At 33.0% G+C, this 25735-nt stretch overlaps 1 protein-coding gene across 1 annotated transcript; it reads left to right on the top strand.

The window, feature by feature from the left end:
- The first annotated feature begins 1075 nt into the window (after positions 1 to 1075).
- On the top strand, positions 1076 to 24965 carry LOC137404289 (death domain-containing protein 1-like). Its single transcript, XM_068090472.1, has 15 exons — positions 1076 to 1161; positions 3763 to 3935; positions 6318 to 6534; positions 8757 to 8909; positions 9837 to 10019; positions 11635 to 11893; positions 12923 to 13058; positions 14045 to 14241; positions 15343 to 15567; positions 17313 to 17489; positions 18018 to 18157; positions 21876 to 22041; positions 22524 to 22622; positions 23678 to 23824; positions 24776 to 24965. Exons 1-15 carry the CDS (start codon positions 1084 to 1086, stop codon positions 24802 to 24804), a joined length of 2379 nt encoding a protein of 792 aa, XP_067946573.1. The 5' UTR covers positions 1076 to 1083; the 3' UTR covers positions 24805 to 24965.
- The last annotated feature ends 770 nt before the right edge of the window (positions 24966 to 25735 follow it).

The following is a 25735-nucleotide window of genomic DNA, read 5'->3' as shown; positions in this document are numbered from 1 at the left end:
TCTGGGTGATTTCTTTGCTCTATAGTCTTTTTTGGCCTTGTTGTGCAAAATTTGCAGAACTGATTTTTCGTGGCTCTCTTCAAATGCTCAACAGTGCACTTGATGCATGCGTGTTTTGAGTCTGTAAATAGCTGAAGACGATTGGTCAAGTGGGAATACCAGGCTGTTGTTTTGCAAGTCCTGCGCTACAAATTGTCATTGCTGTTGTTCATTGAACATTTATTGTTTACATTTGACTGAACACCGTAAATGATCTTGCTAACTCAATCGGGTTTGTTGCATGGCCTGCCCATTACACTGATCATTGCAAAACAGTCAATGGTTCACTGAGTATAATCGTTGTTTAGTGTTGATTGGACGCCGTTATTGTTCAACAAGGCGTGATGCTCTAGCCTAATTCAGGAAATAGAGTTTGAAATTGTTCTTCAATGTTTGCAAGCCAAGCCTATTTTTAATTTCCTTTTATTTGTTTATCTTTAATGCTGCCAGTGAACGCTGCCAGTGAACGCTGCCAGTTAACGCTGCCAGTACGTACTGTAGGCAGTACGGGTCTTTTTGTGTTCTGCTATTGTTCAATACATCTTCTATGAATAACTTTATTGTTTACACCACGACTCTGGTGCTAGGCAATACCATGCAAGCAACTACACAACTTTTTGCAACGGACTACTGCAAGTTGTGAATCAAATCTTTAAAAGAATATTTTTTGTTTATGTAAAAAGCTATTTCAAGATAACAAATATATAAGGAATTTGGTAAGTACGTAAATAAACAAAATAATGTACTACTTTTTATTCAACAAAAATTAACATGTACGATTCTATGAAAAAAAAACAAAGTATAAAATATTTTTCTGCGGTTGTTTATAAAACTAATGTTTGTGTACGTTTCATCAGCTTGGACCAAGAATTGTCTAAGGATAATACTAAAAAGGTTTTTACAACAATGATAAAAGTTCTTAAACTATAGTGTCAAACCTTGCTGCACTATTCCGTTAAAACAACGAAACAATTGTTAGTTCTATTTTCTATAAATATGTAGGTCTGTGCTGACCTTGAACTGGCCACACTTGAGGCTCAACAGATGTCTGTTCAAGCAAGGCAGACAGCAGAAGAAGCAGCTCGTAAAGCTGAAGTAGCAGAAAAGGCAGCAAAGGAAAAGGTTGGTAGACAGAAATAGTACACTCTAATAACACTACTGCATTGCTTTATACTAGCCTGTGTTCCTATGAAAAGATGAACTGAGCTGCTTTATAACTATAGGAAACCTCCTGCCGTTTTATTCATTGACTCATTTGCATACGATTCAAAATAAAAAGCTTCAAAGGATTTTTGGTGTTTTCAAAAGATTTAATTTGTGAGTTTTTGACTTGGTGTATTAAAATTTTTTCTTTGATTGTTTTTCAAGTCAGCTGTTATTTTTATAAAATGACGATTGCTTTCTTAGTGTTGTTTAAAAACCGGGGTAGGAATAAAAAAGATCATGCAGTACTTGTTTCATGGATTTCTGCTTATCATTACTAAGGGAATATCGCTGAAGACTTAGCCTCTGTGTCTATTAAGCTAGTAGCTCTATTAATAATAAAAAAATGGAGGCTAGCTTGGCACTCCTGCTGTACAGTAGTAAAACTGGATATATGTATTACTCTAGGTGATTCGATGACTCAGATAAGAACCTAGGCAGAACTAAAGACGGGTCTCACTCCTCACCCACCCTTATTTTGATAGAATTTGTTAAACTAGTTAACTGATGTTTATATCATATATGTAATAGCTAAGTGATGATACAGGATCGTAGGCTCACAGCCTTACAGTCTAACAAACTCTGAAAGTGCTAAAAGTCAGAAATTTAGGCTAACTAGCCAGTTTCAGTACCTTTTAGCTAAACTTCTCAAAATAGATGACGATATTTGCATCGATGGTTGACAGTAAAATGTAAATTTGTGCCCAAAAGGGGGCCCGACTAGTTTAGAAAATGTAGCTATTATTTTACAATGAATCAAAAGTGTTGTTACACTCATGAGTTGAAAGACAACATTTGTGTACAACTGTGTTTGACATCGAATGCTGTAGCATCAAGTTCGCTGACGCTAGAAAACTGGGTGAAATAACTATAGACTTATTAACTATACTGTATAGTTTATAGGTATAGTTAACTGTATGGTTAATAGGTCTATGAACATAACCATAAAGCTCGCCCCCTTCTTGGCAACGTATGAACTTTAAGAGTATAACATTTACTTCTGCTGTAAGTTTATTTTTTGATGCAAGGGCTACTATCCCGTGTGCTTTGGCAAGCGTATAAAACTCATATTTGATAATACGCCGTGCGCTCTGCTGTCAGGCATCTCCAATAACCTAATCTCCAATCATGGCTCAGACAAATGACCATCGCGTGTTATAGAGTGTTTGCGTTTCTATGAGTGAGACAGAGATTATCTCGAATTGAATCAATATGTTATATCAACTTTACAACTCACTGATGTTACTAAACTTAGCCTTTCCCATGGAGTGCCACAAATGACAAAACACAGTGCAATCTTTGCTATAATAAGAGCAGTGTTCGTTTGTCCGTATGCGTGAAGCCACGCTAAGAGCGTTAAGAAAAATCGACTCACACAGGATTTGAACTTGAGTACTCCGATTTACAGTCTGGCGCTCTCACCACTTACAGCCCTCAGCTGCCTTACAACTTCATGAATTAATTATGCATATACTGAGTACTCATTACGATCTCTCTGGTATAAATAACCTTTTAGCTTTGGTAGCCTCTTTTCTAAACTCTTTCCAAAATATTGAACACCGACAGAAAATGCTGAAGGAAGTTAACACACAGTAACTGTAACAAAAATAAATCAATTTTTACTTTTAACTAAGATATGAGAGGTGACTCTTATTGCTCCGAAGGCTTAGTTAGTTGATTGATTCATCATAAAACCATTATTAAATATTTTTATTTTATTTTTGTTAATCTAAAAGGTGTTTGCGCTATTCTTTGGTAATCTTTTTTTGCCAATTTGAAGGAAACTTTTGGTTGTTTTCTAGCATTATCTTCTTCCGTTGATCAGTTTTAGCAACTGTCTCTTATGTTCACATGCACTTAGACTCGTTTACAATAAACAGGAATTCTGAAACAGTTGTCACCATTGGCTGCTGCATATTCTATGCCAGAGTCTATTAGTCAATGCCAGTACAAGACCTTTATTGAGATCTGTCAGTGTAAATAGCTGACTCATGCCAACTTGCATAGCGATTCTCTTGTGAAAAATGAATGTAAAATTTTTATATAGAAGTTTAGTGCAATTAGACTTTGCAGTGTAAAAGGAATTTTATTATTACATTCTACTTCATGTAAACTATAGATACTTTGATTTTTTAAAAATGGCGCTAACTTTTGAATCTCAAAATTTTTATTTTGAAACTATGCATGGAAAGGCTCACTATAACAATTTTAACAAACTTTAGCAATACAACAAACTTTCTGTAAAACAGAGGATTCTCGATTTAGCAAACTCTTTTACTAAAGGGAAAAATGGGAAATTTTGTTTCTGTTTTGCAAACTACTAAATGAGGTTAGTTAAAATTATTAGAGATAAAAATTTGCAATTTATGCTTATGATAGTAAGAGGTAATATAATTATAGATAGCTACTTAACTTTTCTGTTGCTAAATTGTTTAAATATGATCGGAACGATATTCGTTTTAAAATGTTTTTAACACTTATTAAGAAAGGCAGCTTTAAATGACGATACTTTTAATTTAGGCTAGACTTGAGGAAGATAAGAGGCAGAAGGCGGAAGCATTGGCTAAAAAACAAGCCGAGGAAGAAAAGGCGAAAAAGGAGCTAGAAGAAAAAAGGCGAATCGAAATGGAAAAAATCAAAGGCACTCCTGAGGAACAGGAGAGGAGAAATCCAAACAACTGGCCATCATACACGTACGTCTGTTTATATAGACACGCTCATGCTTGATTGCTTTCCTAGGTAGTAGACAGTTTATGCTTTTCAGACAAACTAAAATGTTTCCTTACTAAACATTCTACTGTAGAACATATGAATAGACAGAACTAAGTATGAATACTTGTACACGTGGTTCATTGTTCTCGAGACAGTCCAGTTTCCATTACACGAATCACTCTATAACAAGTTGACTAGCTGTATCTCGCTACTAGTGCAAACATCTAGCAGCCGATAGAAGATGAACCAGAAGACTGATATTATGTCAGCGGTAGATAAGTTTCTTTTTGAAGCAGTTTGATAAAAAGAACAGTATCAAATCCTTATAGATCACCAAGTACTATGGCTTAAAAACATACATGAGAAAGAGGCACAAGTGCTCATTTCATCATCTATGTGCCATTTAGGCATATCGGTCATTCTAGTGACATGTTTTAAATGAACACAGGTATTTTAATCGTTCTAGCTATTTGTATTAATTAAACACGGCATGTTAGTCATTTTAGCTACTTGTATTAATTAAACACGGCATGTTAGTCATTTTAGCTACTTGTATTAATTAAACACGGCATGTTAGTCATTTTAGCTACTTGTTTTAAATAAACACAGGCATGTTAGTCATTCTTCCTACTTGTTTTAGAGAGAAATAAATGTGTTGGTGGTTTTTGATACTTGTTTCAAGTGAACACAGGCATGTTAGTCATTCTTGCTCCGTGTTTTAAGCTAACACAAGGAAGGCCATTTATGGCTTTGTTTTACATCTTTACTGATATTTTAAAAACTTCCTTTTATTAATAAGCCACAAACAATGCAATTAGCAGCCTCTTAAAATAGCTTCCTTCAAACGATTTTTATTTGTGCAGAATTGTTTACAAGTGGCAGAATAGCGGCATCAGTCTAAATCTTTTGTAACCAAGTGATAAGCTCTAAATAAGTGCACTTTGGCAAACAGTCTTTTGGCAATCAAATATTAGCATGGCAGTTAGATTTTAATTTCACTGATTTTAGCAGACTTATGACAAGAGGGACAACAATCTCTCTAGTCTACAGTTGGTAAATATTTATTATCATAATGAGAAAAATCTGCAGTCTAAGCTTTTGATTGGCAGCTTAACTATGTACATATACATGCATGCATATTTGCTTTCTTTGAAGTTTCCAAAAGTCAATATTCTTTGTTACGGTGAACATTTATCAGTTGTCCTCTCTTTTTAAACAATCTTTTACTTTTTCTTCATTGTTTCATTTTACAGGCAGATCTCCTTTCATCTTTTCTTCTATGTGACACATCATGTATATTACCTATATTGAATTTTTATTGATTCGACTCAATTAGTTTTTTCAAAATTTAATTTGAAAGATTTAGTTGCATAGATAAACATTTAGTTGAATCTTTTTAAAAATATTAAAAAATAGAATATAAACAAACAAAAATTAAAAACTGGACAGATCTTTTTAATCAACCAAAGCATAAATAAATTCGTAATAAAATGGTAGACATTCGCCCCTTCCTTGTACAATATGATAGTAAAATGGCAAATGAATTGTTTAAAAAGGAGGCGTCAAAATTGAGCATGTTAATTATTAGCAAAGTAAACATAACAAGTCAATTAATACTATATATCACAACAAAAATGAAAAGTTAATAAAGTGTATTATTCATTTTAATGATAAAAGATAATATAATAATATATATATATATATATAATAAAATAATAATATAATATATATAATATAATGTAATTGTAGTGAATAGGTATGTTAATCACTTATATCCAGAATTTAATAGATTGGTGTGATAAAATAAGATGTGATGAAAAGAATATATTATATATACTTGCAGTAAAATCTATTAAGAGCTGTATTAATTAGATCATTCAGTTAATCTCATAAAGTAGGGAGAGAAGATAACTCTTATGAAAAGTTTACTCCTTGTTGCCTTTGTCATATGTAATTTATATGCAGCTGACTCATTCTGACTAGCAGCCCTTTGAACCACTCTGCAAAATACTGAAAAATTTCAAAATTGATTTGTTTTTAGTAACTTTGTAACAACCTTTTCTACACTACTACAAGGAGAGTATAAACTAGTAAGGCTGTTTCAAGTATTGCTTTCATAATATCAATATTGCAAAGATGTGAGAAATATTGATTACATTAGATTTAGGTTTCAGGCTCATTTGCAAAATTATTAAGCTGTCAAACAGAGTTGTTTGATTATAAATATCATTTTCATATACTTGGCTCCTCAACATTATTTTTTCCATGCATATTCTGCTGCTACTGAGACTCTTGAGACTCCTGAGACTTGAGACAGCTTATTATAACGTCAGTATAGTCAATACTTGTACTTGTGTTTGCAGATTTAAACAAACTGCCTCTAATGATTTTGACGGGTCATATGCATGCATTATCAGAGCTATGCCGGGTCTGCTAGCTCAAAATGATGTCGCAGTTGAGAAGATCAACCAGCTCAACTCTGGGCTGACTCTTGATAACAATGATGAGCTTGTCGGCAACATAGTCAGCATAAATCCAGTTGCTGATAATGATGGTCAAGCTATATTTAATTCAAATGAGGTAAGATTGAAACTGAGTTATTCTGGGTCGAAACTGGGTCATTCCACTCAGAAACCTCTGCAAGCAGTAGTTTATGATCAACACCAGGTGCACAAACTTTTGAACTAAAGGTTTTAGTATTTAAAAGGTTTAATAGATATTTTGCAGAAAAATTTAGAATTAATGTGTTCAGGAAGATTTTGTATGACACCTGCAAGTAAGCACTGATGTGTTCAGCAAGTGTTTTTATGACACCTGCAAGTAAGCACTGACGTGTTCAACAAGTACTTTTTATGACACCTGCAAGTAAGAACTGGCGTGTTCAGCAAGCGCCTTTATGACATCAGCAAATAAGCACTGATGTGTTTGCATGGCACCGGCAAGTATTGATGTGTGCAGCAGTTACTTTCTGTGACACTAGTAAACATCAACTGATGTACTCAGCAAGCGTTTTTTAGAACACCAGCAAGTCAAACCCAGTGTATACAGCAGGTGCTTGCTATAATATCAGCAAGTAAAAACTGATGTGTTTAGCAAGTGCTTTCTATGAAACCTTCGAGTAAGAATTGATGTGTGCAGCAGTTGCTTTCTGTGACACTAGTAAGCAAGAACTGATGTGTTCAGCCAGTGCTTGCTGTGACACCAGCAAGCAGGAACCGATTTGTTCAGCAAGTGCTTGCTACAACACTGCACTAAGCTCAACATAGTCATTTTTATTCTATCACTTGCATCTAATTTGTGCTATAGTGCCATTTTGCTATAGTGTTATCCACAGTAGAGCTGTTTTAGATTATTCTACCGAACTATGCCTTTGTAATAAATCATTTTTTAATCACTTTTGCCTTTTGAAAACATTGATCCAAAAGCTTATTTCTGGCGTGCAAACTTTAGTCAAAAATGCTAAAAAGAAAAACTATCACATAAGCGTTCGGCTGCAAAGCGCCAGACCTGCATGGAAGGCAATGCACTCTAAAGTGCCTGCAATATAATTTCCTGCCTATAGATCCAGCAGCTCACAGCTGTGAGCTGTTGGTTAGGACATACCGATGTAGGCAAATACAAGTTAAAATTATATTTACAACCCAGAGCATTGTAGTTGATACAAGGGCTGAATGACAATAGAGCTACATACATAACCGATTAGAGAGCAGTCGTGTTGACACTGCGCACACATCATTCTGTAAGGATAAAGGGCGTTACGTAATTCCCAATGTCTATTATTTTTATTCAAAGTTTGCAACGGTTAAATAAACATATAATGTTATGTTATAAATTATATTGATAAGTTTAAATCTAATGGTTATAATAATACTTGACTAATCAGCATGAATATTAAAATATTCTGCCGCTGTGCACTGCGTAATGGCTGCCGGGAGCAGCCAAATAGCTAGCCTGATAGGAATTGAATTGAAACATATATTTAAAATATATTGTCCTTTCAAGCATTTTGGGTATCTAACATTTAATCATTTTGTTGCAAAAATTATGTATTCTTTTCTACAAATCTGTTTCCAAGTGCCACTCGTCTTATGTTTTTATTTAGAAGGATACCTGATGAGTGACGCTGGGAAACAGATTTGTAGTGAAAAATATTAACTTTCCAAATAAATTTTAGTCTAAACAATGAATCCACTTATTACTATTAGTATAGAATTCTTCTGTAGCTTTGAATTTTGCTTTCTTTTATTTAAGTTTAGTCATAGAATTGCTTTTGCGCATGAACATAAAATAACTATATATATATATATATATATATATATATATATATATATATATATATACCAAAACCCTTTTAGCTGCAGCACTTCTATTTGTATTTGTTAGCTGTTGAAAAACTTACAAGGCAAAACTTTTTATACTCATTTGGCTTCTTGACTTACTGGCTAAGTAGAACTGTTTTTTAAATTATCGGTTATTAGAACTCTGAGAATTGCTGTGGTGAAGGGTACATCTTTGAAGTTGAAAGAGTTTGTTAGAAGAATTTTAATGAAAATCTGAAACCTGCGCAAAACAATAAATTGTTTTTTTTTCTATGTTGTTTTGATCTTTTGAGTTGCCAAGTAGTTGCTTGATAAAGTAAGCAAAAATTGTTGCATTTCGAAATTTTAATAATCAAAGTTTTAGTATGAAAATTTGAATGCTCGCAGGAAAAAGCTATAACAACAGCAAAATGCTGACATAGCCTGAAATATTTAAAAGCACGCAACAGCTATGAAAAAGTAAGCTTTACCTGCTATTTGTAGCTAATGAGTGACTCTGATGAACCGCTGTCTATTCTCCTGCCACATTGTGCACCAAGAAGTACTTCCAGAGAGTTGATTGTCATGTGGAGACAATTTCAAGATGCAGATTGGGTACCTTTAGAGGCTAAGGAGTGCAACCTGGAATCTGTAAAAGTAAGAAAACTTTATGTTGGTGTAAAAATATTTATTTCTTTCTTTAGTAAAAATTTTTCCAGGAAGCATTTCAAAACGCCTTTTTAATATTGCTTATGTTTGTGTATATTTATCTTAATTTAATTTGATTTTGGCTTTATCAGATAATACATACTTGATGTATAACACAAAAGTTTTATTTGTGTCATTATTGTAAATTTGTACAGTCACAGACACAAAATTAAAGCCTCTGCAATTTTTTTTAAACATTAGAGTGCAGATTTTTGGAAAACGTTGCTTTGTTTCAGTGAATTTTTGTGTGATTTGATTGGAACTGCTCGTAGCAGTGATCTCTATCATAAACCATGTTGCTGAAAAGGTTGTGCCCTTTTACAGCCTGAGGTTTAAAAAGGTTTACATTTTTGTGAGTGTATGTGTTTGTATATGTGTATGTTTTTGTGTATGTGTGTGCTTTGTGCGGTGTGCAGTGTGCGATGTGTGGTGCGCGGTCTGTGAGGTGTGTGATGTGCAAAGTGTGTGTTAGTTGCATAAATGCTGTGAATTTTAAGATTTTTTGCCGATTTTGTTCGCACCTCACAAGCATATGCTCTCTGTCTTCCACTAGGTCACTAACAATATTTAGTTTCAAAGCTTTGTCTGGTTCCTAAGAATCAGCCTTTCAAACTACCACCTGCAGACTATCTGATTAAAGATGAAAAATATCACCTGGCATCACCAGCCGTACATCTGGTTTAGGTATAAAGAAGCTGTTATTTACAAATTTTAATCCCAAAAAAGTTGGACAGGTTATCTGTAGCCAGGCATAGCATTATGCATTACACTAGTAGAGAGCAATGCTCACTATACTGGCTTCTAACAGTCTATGGTAAAGCATTAGAAGCAATGCAGTCTCACGACAAACCAGTAACTTTACTGTTTTGCTTGTAGGAAGCAAAACTGGTCGAGTGTCGGCCGAGAGGATTGGGAGTTTTCGCACCCATTTTTAGACTCAAAACTGATAACCATGTTATAACTAAGAAGGGTGGCAAATTTACCTCCTCCGTAGATGGACGACTATGCGTGCAGTGTAGACCAGGATCTTTTAGAGTAAACACACCATTCACAATGCAGGTAAGTAACTGTGAATGCGAGCTATAACTTGCACGGCTCAACTTTGGTAAGCAGTTTTAATAGCATCAATAGACATACAGTATGCATTCAGTTAGTAGATGTTTAACAGCATCAATAGACATACAGTTTGCATTCAGTTAGTAGATGTTTAACAGCATCAATAGACATACAGTATGCATTCAGTTAGTAGATGTGTAACAGCGTCAAAAGACATACAGTATGCATTTAGTTAGTAGTTGTTTAATTTTTAGGAAACTTTGTTCAGTTTTAATCAAAAAACTTTTCGAGAGAAGTTTAATATTCTGAAATTTGTAAACATAAAATAGAAAGTGCCTGCATGATATGCGGAATAATCTACTTAGCTCTTTAATGAAAAACTTTTGGTTCAAACCTCAGTAGCAGTTTATTTAACAGAAAAAACTTTTTTAATTTTTGATTTGTTAATTTTTTAAATCTGTTAGTAGTTTTATTGTTATCATGTTTAGAAGTAGCACCCAGCAGCTATATAACTTTACTGTCTAATGCGCAGTAGAGGTTTCATTATAGGAACGGCTTCTGTTTTCATTAGCAAGTGTAGACCTTAACCTGTTGAGAGATGACAGACTGTTTGGGCTATACATGTAGTTTGTTTTATTATTGCTTAATGTGTCTTTATGAGTTCCCATGTAACCAAAGTCAATAAGTACTAAAACATTCTCAAATATTTCAGCGAGAAACATTTACCCGTTTGTGTTATCAGTTTGACTGGTGTCGATCTCTTGGTCTGGCTAGGCCGAGTCGTAGGTTGGTCGGCATCTTTGAGGTCAGTGCTTGTAGAGAGCTGCCCAACATCGGTCGCAGCTACATCAGAATTTTGGCAAAAATATATTAGATTTCTCAAGCTGCACATTAGATGAAAAGCTAAAAATTTTAGCTTTTCATCTCATGTGCAGCTCAACATTTAATGTCACTTTTTAATAGCATAAGCTAATGAGTTGAGTGTTGTACAAAACAGCACTTGTATATTTCTAGTGATAAATAAACCACCATGGAGCTTATGAACAAAAAAAATGTAAAGCAAGGAAAACTTTTCGTTGTTGGTTGTCACCACTAGTTCAACACCTATACATGCATATCAACGATCAACAGCACAAGTTAGTTGTAGAAAAGTGTGATATTAGGAATGGCTAAGATCTTGAGGCGAGTGCTCAAACTCCCAGGTCTCTGGTAGAAGACTCGAGTTTGTGTAGACATAACCACCCACATGCGAAAATCAGAGTAAGGAACCAATTTCTATACCTTTATTGAAAGCCTTTAATCATTTTGGTAAAATTTTTTTAGATATGGCACTATAAAACTACATAACAACGTACATAACAAATAAGTTATGGCCATGTAGAGTCATAAACGTAAGAACAAAATTTTATACAAGAAAGGCTTGAAACTACCAAGTTTTGGTATAAATCTTTTTTCAGTGAAAAAAGATTAAAAGACTATAACTTTAATTAATGAAAAATACTTACATTAATTTCATTTGACTATTTCACATTAATAATTTGCAAAGAAACATATAGTCAATGGTTGTACAAGTAATGCCTTGATATTAGTACAAAGTTTCATGTAATATATTTTACAGGTTCAACCAGTTGATCTGGCGTCTGTCTCTGATGTGAAAGTCAGATTCCCGGAAGAATGTGGTGGCATCATATCTTCAAGTTCGATCATTAAAATGGAGTTTCCTACTCCTACGCTAAAGAGAGCCATTAATATTATTACCCCGATCCCCGCCAATTCGGCGCGCCCGAAGAGACCCATGACAGCAGTGGACAAGGAGAGAGCTAAGCCTCCAACACGACCCGCGTCTGCATTTGGATTGGGCACATACAATAAGGAAGGTAGGCTATTAATAGCTACTTTGTAATTAGCACTTCCTTAATTTGCTCTTCAATAGTTTGTTGGACCAAATGTCTAAACAGTGACCAACATGGCACATTTTTTATTTTGTTTTAGTTGAGGTCAATTCTTTTGACAAATAGATAAAAAAAAACTTTGATTAAAGACTATTTACCAAAAGTATCTTCCTCAATCTTGATCGCTTCTTAAAGTATTTCTTCTTAACTGAACACAAATGCATAAATATTTTTATATTATACTACTGTTGTTTCGTAGTATATTTTTTTTATTAAACCTTATCGCATATATGTATAACTTTTTCTTGGTAATCATAAAAAAGTATGTTTTTCGTTACATGTCAAAAGAAAGAAAAAGATACAAATAAAAAGACAGAAATCAAGAATTATTGAGAAAGTTAAACAAGGATGTTTTAGAGATTGATAATAGTATTGCAGAGGAAACGGGATAGTGAACTGTAGGTTATAGTAAGAGAGTTCATAAACTTAAACATAAGTTGGTGGATGAATGTAAGTCCATCATATGTATGTCATTGAACTCTATGATGTTTATGCATATAGAACCAGAAATGAAAGGTAAGTATGTAATTAGATTACAAAGCATGTTATTTAACAAACAACTAGCGGTTGTCTGCGCAGGATACGAGTTTGTCTCCTTAACTCTTACCGTGATTGCAATTAATAATGGTAGTTGCCTTCTCATTGATAGTATTCCAAAGCTTACTACAAAACTACCCAAAAATATATGACAGCAAAAAAGGAATGGTTTTGTGCAGGACTAACAATACTAGCGCTTTGTGTTGCTGTGTTATGCAGTTCCACACTAACTAAATTGCATGGATGGTAGCCTTATATTGCAGCATGTTTTTTGAAATTATCGTTGCATTTTGTTGTACAAAATGATTTAACAATTTTTTTAAATTCTAGATAATAAAGTTTCTAAATAGTGCAATTTTGCTATTAAGTTATATTCACAAAAGTACTTAAGATGGCTACAATTTCTTTCATCTGTAGAAGAAGAAGAAGATGCATTGCACTTGCTAACACTTGATAGTGATGGCAACTGGTACATTACTAACCAGATGGAGTTTTCTCCTCAGAACAAAAAAGGAGATCTGATATCTGTCACCACCGATATTATTCCACACAAGTAAGTTTACAGTAAAGGAGAAACTCATCCAAGGGCATACCAACAATAAATAGGTAGTTTTTTTCATTTTTTCCAAGGCTTCAGTCATACATGTGGAAGGCTTTAACATAGGGGCATGTGCGTATAAGTTGTTACTAAAGCTATGAATTTTATATGATAAATTATACCTTACTTACATGTATCTAAAACAGTAAACAGATGTGCATTAAAATAGCTGCAAATTCAACATTTTGTTATAAAATGACTGAATCGCCTGTATATGTTGTTGTATCAATAACAGACTGAATGGTTCTCAGGCTAGTTTATTTCGGCTCGTTTTAGTATAGCTCTTACATGTATTATTCTAATTCGTTATTACCTCTGTTGCATTCTCATGTAGCCGTAAAGTTAATTAAAATAATTATTAAGCTATTTTATTTAAATGATAATTTGAAAACTCAAAACTAAAGAATAACAAAAAATGAAAATAAACATGTAGAAAAATGATGAAGCAATAAGAATCATGAACGGGTCAGCCATATATGATAATAATTGTAAAATAACAGGTTTTTTACAGGTTTTTAACTCATTTCAACTTTCGCTATATGAACAACTTGCATATAACCTCTAATAAATATTTTGAAAATATCCTTGCTAGCTTCTACAGCAATCTTCAACCTAATATTGTTTCTCTTAATGGAGTAAAGAGTTTTGTTTTAAATGCTAGACGTCAAACTATTTATTTGATTTTATTGGCCAACTGTTGCCAATTTTTTGTTTAAGATTCTTCTATGGCAAAATTTAGAACACAATTCTGTTTAAAATGAATTTTTTATTAATAAAGTAATATATCTATATAATAACTAATATTGACAACAAAAAATCATAAAGGGAAATAAGATATGAAGGGTAATGGAATAAGAAGATTAACAAGCGATAAAATGGATGCAGGAGGCTAGTCCCTCAGTCAGACTGTTTGCTCACACTGGACGATAATGCATTTAAAGGTACTGGCTGCTCAGAACCAAAGCTAGTCTATCAACGTCCCAAGTTGAAGCTATGGCTGACAGGCTATACGACTACATTCATCGAAGGCTGGCCCAGTTTATAGTGCGACAGAAAGCTGATGATCCTACAGACATAGCATTAGTCTGTGTTCCGAGCCAGAAGGTAGACAAGACAATAAGGAAATTGGATGAAGAAGGTAAGACTATAGAGAGGCTATTTTAGTTTTAAATTAAAATAGATTAATTCATAAATGACTAGTTACAGTAACAAAATAATTTAGAGAAACCTCTTTTGAATATAACTCAAACTAGCTAAATCATGCGTTTGAGGATTTTAGAAAGCAACTTTACCTAATTTCAGTACCTAATATATATTGGGTTGATTAAAAAACCTATAAAAACATTCTCTTACTAGTTAGGTGTTGTTAAAAGTTTCAAAAGCCGAACACAATAAAACAAGATGATTGAATTTTGCTTTACAAGTATAATATATAAAATATAAGTATATATTACAAGTATAGTATATAATATATAAGTATATATTACAAGTATAGTATATAATATATAAGTATATATTACCAGTATAATATATAATATATAAGTATATATTACAAGTATAGTATATAATATATAAGTATGTATTACAAGTATAGTATATAATATATAAGTATATATTACAAGTATAATATATAATATATAAATATATATTACAAGTATAATATATAATATATAAGTATATACTACAAGTATAATATATAATATATATATACTTATATATTACAAGTATAATATATACTTATATATTACAAGTATAATGTATAAGTATATATTACAAGTATAATATATAATATATATATACTTATATATTACAAGTATAATATATACTTATATATTACAAGTATAATGTATAAGTATATATTACAAGTATAATATATAATATATAAGTATATATTACAAGTATAATATATAAGTATATATTACAAGTATAATATATAATATATAAGTATATATTACAAGTATATAATACACTATATAATTAGTGTAGTATAGCAGATGATATTATTTTCCATATGTATTATAATTATGCATGAGATAAAGTATAATGTATAAAATGATATAAAATAAGTTGTATCATAACTTTAGTACTCAATTTTGATTCTCTCAACAGCAAAGTTTACCAGTCTCATGTATTTGGAAGTAAAGAAAGCTGCAAGCCTGGCCAAAGGTTTAACTGAAATAGTTTTTTGTTAAAGCATATTGCAATTCTTATAAAAAAGTTCATTGTTCTATTTTTACAGGCTACACAGACTGCAACAAGATATCGCAAGAGATCTTTGTTAAAGAAGGACAGAAGTTAGAAGTGAGATTTAGAGGAAACCTGCAACCTGATGAAGAAGTTGACCTGATAACTTCATTTAACTCGCAGCTGAAGTGCCAAATCAACCTTTACATCGCTGAAATTGACAAATATGCACAGAAGACATTGAGCTCTTATAGGGGTTTTGCTCAATTCTTTACGGAAGGTAAGAGTGTGGGCTCAAGCCCGCTTATTGATCCAATACTTCAGATTATGAGTCTTGATTCCATTATTTGTTGAGGCTATTAGCATATTATATATTAATATTATCTATGTTTGAGTGCTGAGAAGCAAATAGATGACCTTGTACCGCAATTTGCTTTTTTGTTCGATCTAATTTTTTCTATTTAAATTTAGAGCAAAGGCGGCAAAAAAGGCAGAAAGGTAAACTAACATATATTAGTAATATAGCTATAACATTCCTTCACAAACACCTTTGGCACGAGCACTTTTAACATCGGTTTACAAACTAGGCATGTTAGTCACCTATTAGTACACTATAATTGTTATCCATAATGGCTACGACAGAACTCACAGGTAACTACAATGTGTATTAGATTAAGGCGTGTAGTATCACTGCATTTAGTTATGCTGTTTTTATTTTCAAACACTCTGTTTATAGTCTATCGAAATAGTTCAGCACACTTATTATTATGCATACCTGGTTACACGCTATCAGATTAATTTTATAAACTTTGTGCATGCAGTGATCAAAAGAACAAATACTTCAGTTTGGAGTGCAGTATATGATCTTGTTAGACAATAATAATAAGGTTTTTCAGCAGCTTCTCACTCTCTTGTTTATGTGAATGTAGTGGGAAACATTCCTTACCTGAATACGTGACTTACTAAAGGATATGATTTGCTTGTGTTGAATGCTTAATACTCTTAACCATAAAACAACAGTGTTGCCTTGTGTTCAGAATAACAGCAGTTGAGCTTTGAACAATCATTGAATAAAAATACTTTATTATACTATTGTCAGCCTTATTTGGTGCTATTCTTAAACAGAGGAAAATCGATGCAAACTTTTATAGGTCATGATCTGTATGCAAATGTGTATATGAGATAATAATGATACCAATGTGTACATGAGATGATACTGACACCGTGTGTATCAGAGATGACACTGATGCAAGTGTGTATATGAAATGATATTGATGCAAATGTGCATATAAAAGGATAATGATGCCAGTGTGTATATGAGATAATACTGACATCCGTGTGTATTAGAGATGGCACTGATGCAAGTGTGTATATGAAATGATATTGATGCAAGTGTGTATATAAAATGATATTGATGCAAGTGTGTGTATGAAATGATATTGACGCAAGTGTGTATATGAAATGATATTGATGCAAGTGTGCATATGAAAGGATAGTGATACCAGTGTGTATATGAGATAATACTGACACCCGTGTGTATTAGAGATGGCACTGATGCAAGTGTGTATATGAAATGATATTGATGCAAGTGTGTGTATGAAATGATATTGACGCAAGTGTGTATATGAAATGATATTGATGCAAGTGTGCATATGAAAGGATAGTGATACCAGTGTGTATATGAGATAATACTGACACCCGTGTGTATTAGAGATGGCACTGATGCAAGTGTGTATATTAAATGATATTGATGCAAGTGTGTATATTAAATGATATTGATGCAAGTGTGTGTATGAAACAATATTGACGCAAGTGTGTATATGAAATGATATTGATGCAAGTGTGTATATGAAATATATTAATGTGCTTACCTTGGAGTGTTCTGCTCAAATTAAATACCTTATCTTTTTTTTATGTTGAATTGCTGAAGATTCTCAAAACAATGGTAAAGTACTTTTATGCTATTGTATATAAGATCTTCGCTATTATCTGTGATCCTAACAACAGTTAATTGAATTTTTGCAGGGATGGTTACAAAAGATATTTATGATGAGTCAGATAAGAAAAAAGAGAAAAAGCCGATAGGCTCAGAAGAAGTTTGGGATAGCATCAAGTTAGCAGAGCTACTTATTAGTCTTCCCAAGCCAGAGCAAGAAGCTCCCAAACCTTTGAAAAAAGCAAAACTTAATCTCATTCCAGAAGGTTTGTCAGCAGCAATGCTCTAACTGCAGATATTTATTTTGAAATAGAAGGTTAAACCCTTTACTAGAGTACAAGACCGTACAAGATTTAGCAGTTGTCTTACCTCTTCTGTAACTTTGGCAATTGTCTTACCTCTTTTGAATGGCAGCAATCGTCTTACCTCTTTTGAACTTCAGAAATTGTTATACCTCTTCTGTAACCTTAGCAATTGTTTTACTTCTTCTGTAACCATAGCAATTGTTTTACTTCTTCTGTAACCTTAGCAATTATTTCACTTATTCTGTAGCCTTTGCAAGTGTTTTATCTCTTCTGTAACCTTAGCAATTGTTTTACTTCTTCTATAACTTTAGCAATTGCTTTACTTTTTCTGTAACTTTTGGTATAATAGTCTGACAACAACCAGGACTTCAACTATCTGCAGCAGGAAAACTTTTAAACTATTGAAATATGCAGCACTTTTGAAGTTGTACATGATGAAAATTTATTTGGGAACTTACTTCTGACAAAAACGTTTTTCTCTAAATGCAGGACCAATAGATGAAGCCCTTCTCAAGCAGTTGTCTTCAGACTTGGGAGATGAATGGAAAATGCTTGCCAGCCACCTCAATGTGAAAAAAACACGCATTCAGTCTATCATGAGGAACCACGTGAACAGTGAGAGTGACGGGGTATGTTCTCTGCTTTCTGACCTGTATGCATTACCTTGAATTGTTGCATGGTAAAATGTTTCGTGATTGTTATAAAATAGTAATATAATAATTGCAAATACCGGCATCCTTTTTGTAACTTTTATTGTCTATGAAACAAGGAAGCTATGTTTACCTTTGAAAGACCCTAATAACTTAAATAGTTGACCTTTTAACTTCTACTAAAAACATCTGTACTTCATATCGTAATAACATTGATTCTAATTCTTAAAATGGAATTTTGCATCACTATTTATTTAATACTTGAATTACGAATTAAATAGACCAGTAAAAGTAAAAATGGAGTTATAGATTTGCTAGGATTTTAATCAAGCACATATAGTAGCATGTATATTTAATGATAATTTTAAGATAAATTAATATTTGGTTATGAGAATTGAGAACCATAACACAGAGCATCATATTCTATTTTGGGCCAAGTTGTGTGAAGATTGTCTGTGTTTTATATTAGACTATTCATCAGCTACGCATCAGCTACACATCAGCTAAGATAAAAAATTGAAACCTAACTTTATTTTATTTCATTCATAGACATATCCATAGACACATTAATAAACCCATTGAAAACACGTTAGCTTAGATCGAGTTCAGTGCCATAAAAATACACAGATTAAAAAAAAGCTGGCTATAACTTGTGAATTCTTACCTATAGGTGGATTAAAGCGCCTCTTTTTTACCAACTTGTTATCTCTTGAAGCATAGAGCTATAATTGAAATTGCTGATTGTTTTTCGTAGCACTTTTTTGCAGGTTTTGCCTAGCTGGAAAAATATTCGTCGTATGATTCAAATGTATGCGTTATATATAAATAAATATATATATAAGTATATATATATGTTTATATTTATTTATATCTGTTTGTTTATTTTTGTGTGTGATATAAATTTAATTAAGTTTAGGATATATATATAACCTAAACTTAATTAAATTTATAGCACACACAAAAATAACCAAACACCTTCATTTAAAAGTTACACAGTAAATAAAAGTTTATTTTCTGCTCAAAAAACTTTTTTATTACCTGTGCAACACCGGGCATTCTCCAACTTATGTATGTAAATCAAAATATTTGCAGAAAGCTAACAAACAAACAATGAAAATACAACAACATTTTAAGCTTCCACAATTGTCAATTTTTTCAAAATCTTGTATTTTTCTAATGTTAAAAAAATAAATGACTTTTTTTTCATCTGCTCAATTTCCTGCTATTGAAAAAAATAAAATATTTCTCATAAAACAATATTAACACCTGAGGCCGGCTAAACAAGGTTTTGTAATTCTGAACATTAAATCTTCTGATATATTGTATATTATACTTTTATGTGACTGATATTAGCGGAAACATACCTACAAAAATATTATATTAAGTTTTGCAGTTTTACTTTAATAGATGTCTCAAGGTTAAAATTGACAAAACTTGGTTGCAGTTAAAGAGCTCAGATTTAAATGAAAATGCATAATCTCATACCCTCTAGTGTGAATATGACATCTAAAGTAATAATCAAACTTTCGCTTACCCGCCTCTAATCTGTCGGTCAAAGAAACCGATAGACAAGAGTTAGGTAACGCTGATAACAATAACAAAAGAGACAAGCAGCTGAGGAACTAGTGACATCAACTTAGAGCGTAATTTTATTCTGGGCGTTTCAATCTCGATAAAAATTTGTCATTTTTAATTTTGAAAAATCTTGGCAGTCAGATCACCTCAAAAATCAAAAGCAATCGTAGATGATAAAAGAATCTTGATACTTTCTTATAAATTCTACTAAAATCTTGTATAAGTTCATCTGTAAATTTATAATGTTTCATAATGTCTAATGCTTACACTAATCTATATATATAATTTTTTGTACTTGCTGTACTAGGGCTAATTTGTTTTCTGCAAAACAATATCAACAATAAGCTTCATCGAAGCTAAAATTTGTTGATTACGAGTATATCTCAGTTCAGTGTCATTCGTTATGATAAAAATGAGTTTGCAAACAGAGAAGTAATAAAATTCTGGTTAAAAATTTACTAAAATGGCTAGTAAAACTCCTTCAAGTATGTTTTTAGTAAGCTACATTCATATAAGTTGTATTCAGCGTTTATGTTACACGCTTGTCTAGAAGGTAAGAGCTCCTCACGTAGTACACTGTAATATTACATTTTCTTGCATATCATAACCACAAAATACACTAAAGTTATTGTTGGTAAGTATTGTTACTAAGGTTAACATATTGTTTTGTTACTATTTTTTAATGATGGTGATTTCGATGATTATTATCAGTTAGTGACTGCATTAGATAATTACTATGGGTTTTTATACCACTCTATACAATATTTTTGCCTTATGATGCCAACACTGAAACGAACTGAAACTATATTCAGCCATTACTTGCTAATGATTTTACATTTAAACACCTCTAAATTTTTATTTTTTTACCTAATTTATTTCAACAAAAGACTTATTTTATGTTTTAGAATTTAAAAACTATAGCTGCTTGAAAAAGTTTGAAAACCTTTAGAGTTGTTTTCTCTTTTCTCTTAATTAATTTAAACTGCACATAAACACTTTTCCCATGATATGAAGTTTAACAGTTAGAATGATAAATGTCGTATATGTAAAATAAAAATAAATTTTCTGTCCTTCAAACTTTTTTATTACCAGGGCAATGCTAGGAATTCATCTAGTCTACAATGTAGATAGGCTACAAGGCGATAGCGGAAACAGACTAAGGACCTATGTGTTATCGGTGAAAGCAAACACGCGCCGTATTAAAAAAGGCATAGATCTGTTTACGAAGCCGATTTGGCTAACTGCGCAAATAAAATTTGATTTAAGTATTAAATTTTCTACTCACCTTTTAATGACAAGTAATCACTGTTTGACTACAATGTCTCTGGTAGGTATGGTAAATAAGGTATGAGATGCTTTATTCTATCTATTAATTTAAAGACTCGTTATACCCCATTGTCGTGCCTCCTTAGCAAAAATGACACAGAAATGCCCTGTGGCCTCAGACTAAGAGCTCAAGGTGCAATAGACCGCGTTTTTGTTCACACTACCCGACGGATCCATGTACCAAAACCCGAACTCGAAAGTCAAAACCCGAACCCGAAGGACCGGAATACCCGAAATCTCTATTACCCGATACTCGAGAGAAGATAAACCCGCGAGTTCAACGAATATTTCTACCCGTGCCCAGCACTAGTCTACATCTACATGTATATATGTAAATCTAAAAGTTTAAGCATATATCTGTCTGTAGTTCAATATGTCCAGCTATAGATATTAAACGTTTGGATGAAGAATCTTTGTCGCAAAATATTTGATCTCAGAACCTCCGATTTGCTAGGCAAATGCCTTACCATTTTAGCTACGCGAGATTGATGGATTCTTTGGGTGATATATGTTGCTACCTGAGTGAAAACACGCTACTACTCTCCATTACGGTACAACGTCATTCTAGGTATTAGTGGGAGCAGTAGATAACTAGCTTACATAAATTAGCCATTGGCAGTGTGTCAGGCTAATGGCAAGTGGCATTGTTTATAAGCTGAGTTTATAAGTGCGGCATTACTATCACTGTTTATAAGCTGATTTTTAATACCCGTACAATGTCGGGCATTCCGCTTATAGTATATAAATCAAAAATCAGAAATTTAGCCAGTGATAACAAATTTTTTCTTCGTTATAGCCAATACAGGAAATGCTGCTGACCTGGATAAAGAGGATTCCAAGAAGCATGGATAAGGTCAAGGTTCTTTGTGATGCGCTGCGAGCTGTTGGCCGACTTGATTTAGTTGAAGATGTGAGAGACAAAGAATATGACTTTAACGAGCTTCGAGCAGAACTATATAAAGGTGAGCGCTGCAGTTTGCTTGATGCCTTTGTAAAGATTCAATTTTTTACAATTATTGATCGGTTTAGCTAAATATATATAACAATTATTTTGTCTAAACAATACCTGTAATTATGTAGTTTTTTGCTTACATTATCTGGAAGTGTTTGATTGTAGTTGTTAGTAACATGCAGGTTCTTTTGTGAACTGAAGCAGACCTTCAGAAAAAAACTATGAGTGGGCAGTAATGGAATCTTTTTGGATTTTTAGAAACCATTTGCTTACAAAAGCAATAGAATACTATGGTTTGAACAAATTAATGTATTTGAGCGTCATAAACCAATTCTAAAAGTTTTCATGAAATTGTTATTTGTAATATACTCTGAGTTGCTTCTATCTACAATTCAAAAAATATTTTTCAAGCTTGAGAAAAATATTATAATTAATTCACTATAAAATTTTCAAATCTTTTATACTAATTATTGAATTCTTTTACTGTTACAGAAAACCTGCTGCGGCAGATCTTTGTGAAAATAGCACAACATCATTCAGGACTAGCCAGGTGGAAAGATATAGCTCAACATCTGCGTGTCACAGACCAGGGTATGTCAACTGCAAGTGTTGTTATGCCTGTGTACTAGTCATGCCTGTGTACTAATGTAGAGCTACTAAACCTTTGCTGCTGCTTTTAAACAGCTGCCAATAGCATTCATTAATTCAAGCCTACATATGGCAGACCTGAATTACCTTTCGGGAAATAATCGCATACATAAAAATACGTGTTACTGAGACTCGTACTATTGTATGACATGTGAAGATATGAAATGCCATACAGTTAGAAATGCCATAGGGTAGCGAGACACCCCATATGGCGTTGCTATGACACCACGGAAACAGCTTGTCACTGGAATTTTTTAGTGATTCAGTGTTGCTGTTTGAGAGTGAAACACCCGTGCGATGCACCATCTTTGTGCCATGAAAAGGGTCTTAGCGACCAACCGGGTCACACTTGTGCATGCCAATAGGTCCTTCTTTCCTGTTGCTTTATATGCAGACATATGCCTTGAAATTAGACATCGCACGACCATCACTCTACTATAAGCGCTCTATGGAAATATGATCTACTTGTCAGCCCTTGATAGTGCTTCGGTACTGGCACACTTGGGTTTTGCTACACTATCGCTTTATGGGTACTTGTTGATAAGCAAGTCAACAATGTATTCTGTCATAGATGTTGACTGAGATCTATTATAAAATTCTCTATGAATAAAGTGTACAAACAAAAACAACAATAATAATAGTAATAATAATCAACTGTACAACAAGTACACAGGCATTGTGCTGTTATATACATGTACAAGGAAAATAAGCAGCAAAAAGCAATTTAACCCTCCAAACTACAAGCAAACCTTCCTTAAGGGTTATTAAGTTTTTAGAAGTAACCTTGATATTCTCTTGGTTTGCCAAGATGTAGTTTAGTTTATCAAGCTAAGTAGATAAAACTTTCTATGCAAATAAAAGTGTCTCAACCTTGAACCTAGTCATATAAACCTTATTAGGAATAAGGTAGGAACCTTGACCTCATTCCTTTGACATCCTGCTAAGCTCTACTGATTGAGCTCTGTGCTTTAGCTATACTTGTATGTGTTCTTTCGCAGAACTGAGCAATATTGAAGATGAGTTCTCATCAGGAAGAGAGCGATGTCTTGAAGCACTAGAGATTTGGAAGCAAAATCAGGGAGCCAATGCTTCACCCCAACAACTAGTCCGAGCAGTGAAGTATTACAGGCTAAACGACTTGGCTGGTATGTAACTTCAAAGCATTCTTTTTCTAGGCTTGCAATATCGATATTCACTTTCACTTAATTACTTAATACTGTTGACATACTCATGTATGACATGGTCTTCCTATTGATACAAGCTGTTTCAAAACGCCTCCATTGATATCAAAGCTTCCCCTCGTAATGGCTCATTATTATATATCTAATATTTAGTTATATTAGGTTATTAGTTAGTATTAGATTAGTATTAATTAATCATATATTAATATTTTCATCTTCCTTACATGTATGTTTGGCTCATTCTTTTTTATGATTACAAAAATTTTTGAAAACTTTAAACACAAATGTTATGCAAATGGTTAGTAACCGCAAACACACTTTAAATTTCTTATTGATTTATTTTATGTTGGCCATTAACTGCAACTGTATTCTATTCTAATACTAGCCTAATGCTCGGCGTTGCATGGGTGTTATAAATAGCTTATAAACAGCGGCAGGTTATGTAGTTGCCCTTGGATAATTTGAGTAAGTTAGTATCCGTATTGCTAAGCTTACTAAGAAGAGGCGTGAGAGCAAGCTTTATTGACATTGCGCGTAACGCAGAGTCGCTATGCGCATTTTAACCCAAACAATGTTTCATATCGGTCAACAAATTTATTGCAACCCATGTAGCTCGATGGGTTAGCTTGTTGCTTTGTGAATGAAAGTTGCAGGATCAAATCTTCTGCAATACGGATTTTTTCATTGTTACATATTAATCACTATTATAGCTAGGCAGACACTGAACAATGATGACAATGCTTTGTAAAAAACTGAAATACATTTTGTACATATGACTACTATTTTTGTTCTATCAATTCAAGTCTCAAAGTGAGTAATATACATTTGAATACTTCCTAATTCCTATTATTGGACTTAGCTTCTAAACAGTTAGAATATTTAAATATCAACATCAGTTTAATTGAACATTTTTAGGAGAAATACGCAGACTCATCAACCAGTGACATTTTAACAAGACGGCGAGGCTACTTGCTAACCTTCCACATCAGCTACATAAATTGAACTATCGATGGAGATAATGCTGAGGAAGAAGCTGCAAGCTAATATAAACAGTGTGGGCTGAAATTTTTAGCTACATGTTATTATTGCATGTTAATTTTATACTGCTTCGATGTTAAAATACAATATACACTCAAAAAACACAAATTGATTCAGATGCAGCAATATTCTTGCTGTAACATGTACTGTAACTGTCTGAAGGTAGTGGAAGGGCTTTTATACTGCTGGTTTTGTTTTAGTAAGGAGTAGACAACTTTATATTTAATTAGTTGATCACCAGGTGTATTCGCAACTTGAATAAACTCCCAGCATGTACTTCAAAAATTTTTAGTTAATTTTTAATCATGGATACCCTCAACTCACTTCTTGTGCTATGGGTAAATACTTGCCTTCCGTTGAAGTACCGTAAAAGGGCTACAGAAATGTATTCTTGTTGTAGCATTCTTGAAACACAAGGCAGTAAGTTATTTCAAGATATTTAAAATTTATTTGAATAAAAATTGAGAACAATTTTACTAGACATATAAATTACTAATTAGAAATTAAACTCACTTGTGATGCATTAAAAACCATTAAAATTCATACAAAACGCTAACTGGAAAGTAAAAAGCACATAAAAAGCACATAAGATATTGCAATCAACTAATACAGTAAATAAAACATTCAGAATCTTTACTCATAGTTGAGCACGACTATTTCACGGGCTGCCATAGAATTAGATGCTGCCACATCAGTGATTCTCACATATCTACCATAGGCTCCATTTGTACAGGTCAATACCCTCTGTTCAAAGGAAGGACCTCGGTAGTAGACACATTGAGCAGATGAACCTGGTGAGCTGCTAGCGTCATACTCCGTCTCACCAACATTCACTAG

Source organism: Watersipora subatra, chromosome 9 (genome assembly GCF_963576615.1).
Source record: "Watersipora subatra chromosome 9, tzWatSuba1.1, whole genome shotgun sequence".
NCBI classification, from domain to species: Eukaryota; Metazoa; Bryozoa; class Gymnolaemata; order Cheilostomatida; family Watersiporidae; genus Watersipora; species Watersipora subatra.
Note: the sequence above shows the minus strand (reverse complement) of the source record. Positions and strands in the feature narration are given on the sequence as shown.

Excerpts from the sequence above, each read along its gene's own strand:
- LOC137404289 (XM_068090472.1), top strand. The coding sequence starts at position 1,084 with ATGTCTGTTCAAGCAAGGCAGACAGCAGAAGAAGCAGCTCGTAAAGCT. Across the intron at positions 3,936-6,317 it reads AACAACTGGCCATCATACAC|ATTTAAACAAACTGCCTCTA; the intron begins GTACGTCTGTTT and ends TTGTGTTTGCAG. Across the intron at positions 13,059-14,044 it reads ACCGATATTATTCCACACAA|GTACTGGCTGCTCAGAACCA; the intron begins GTAAGTTTACAG and ends ATGCATTTAAAG.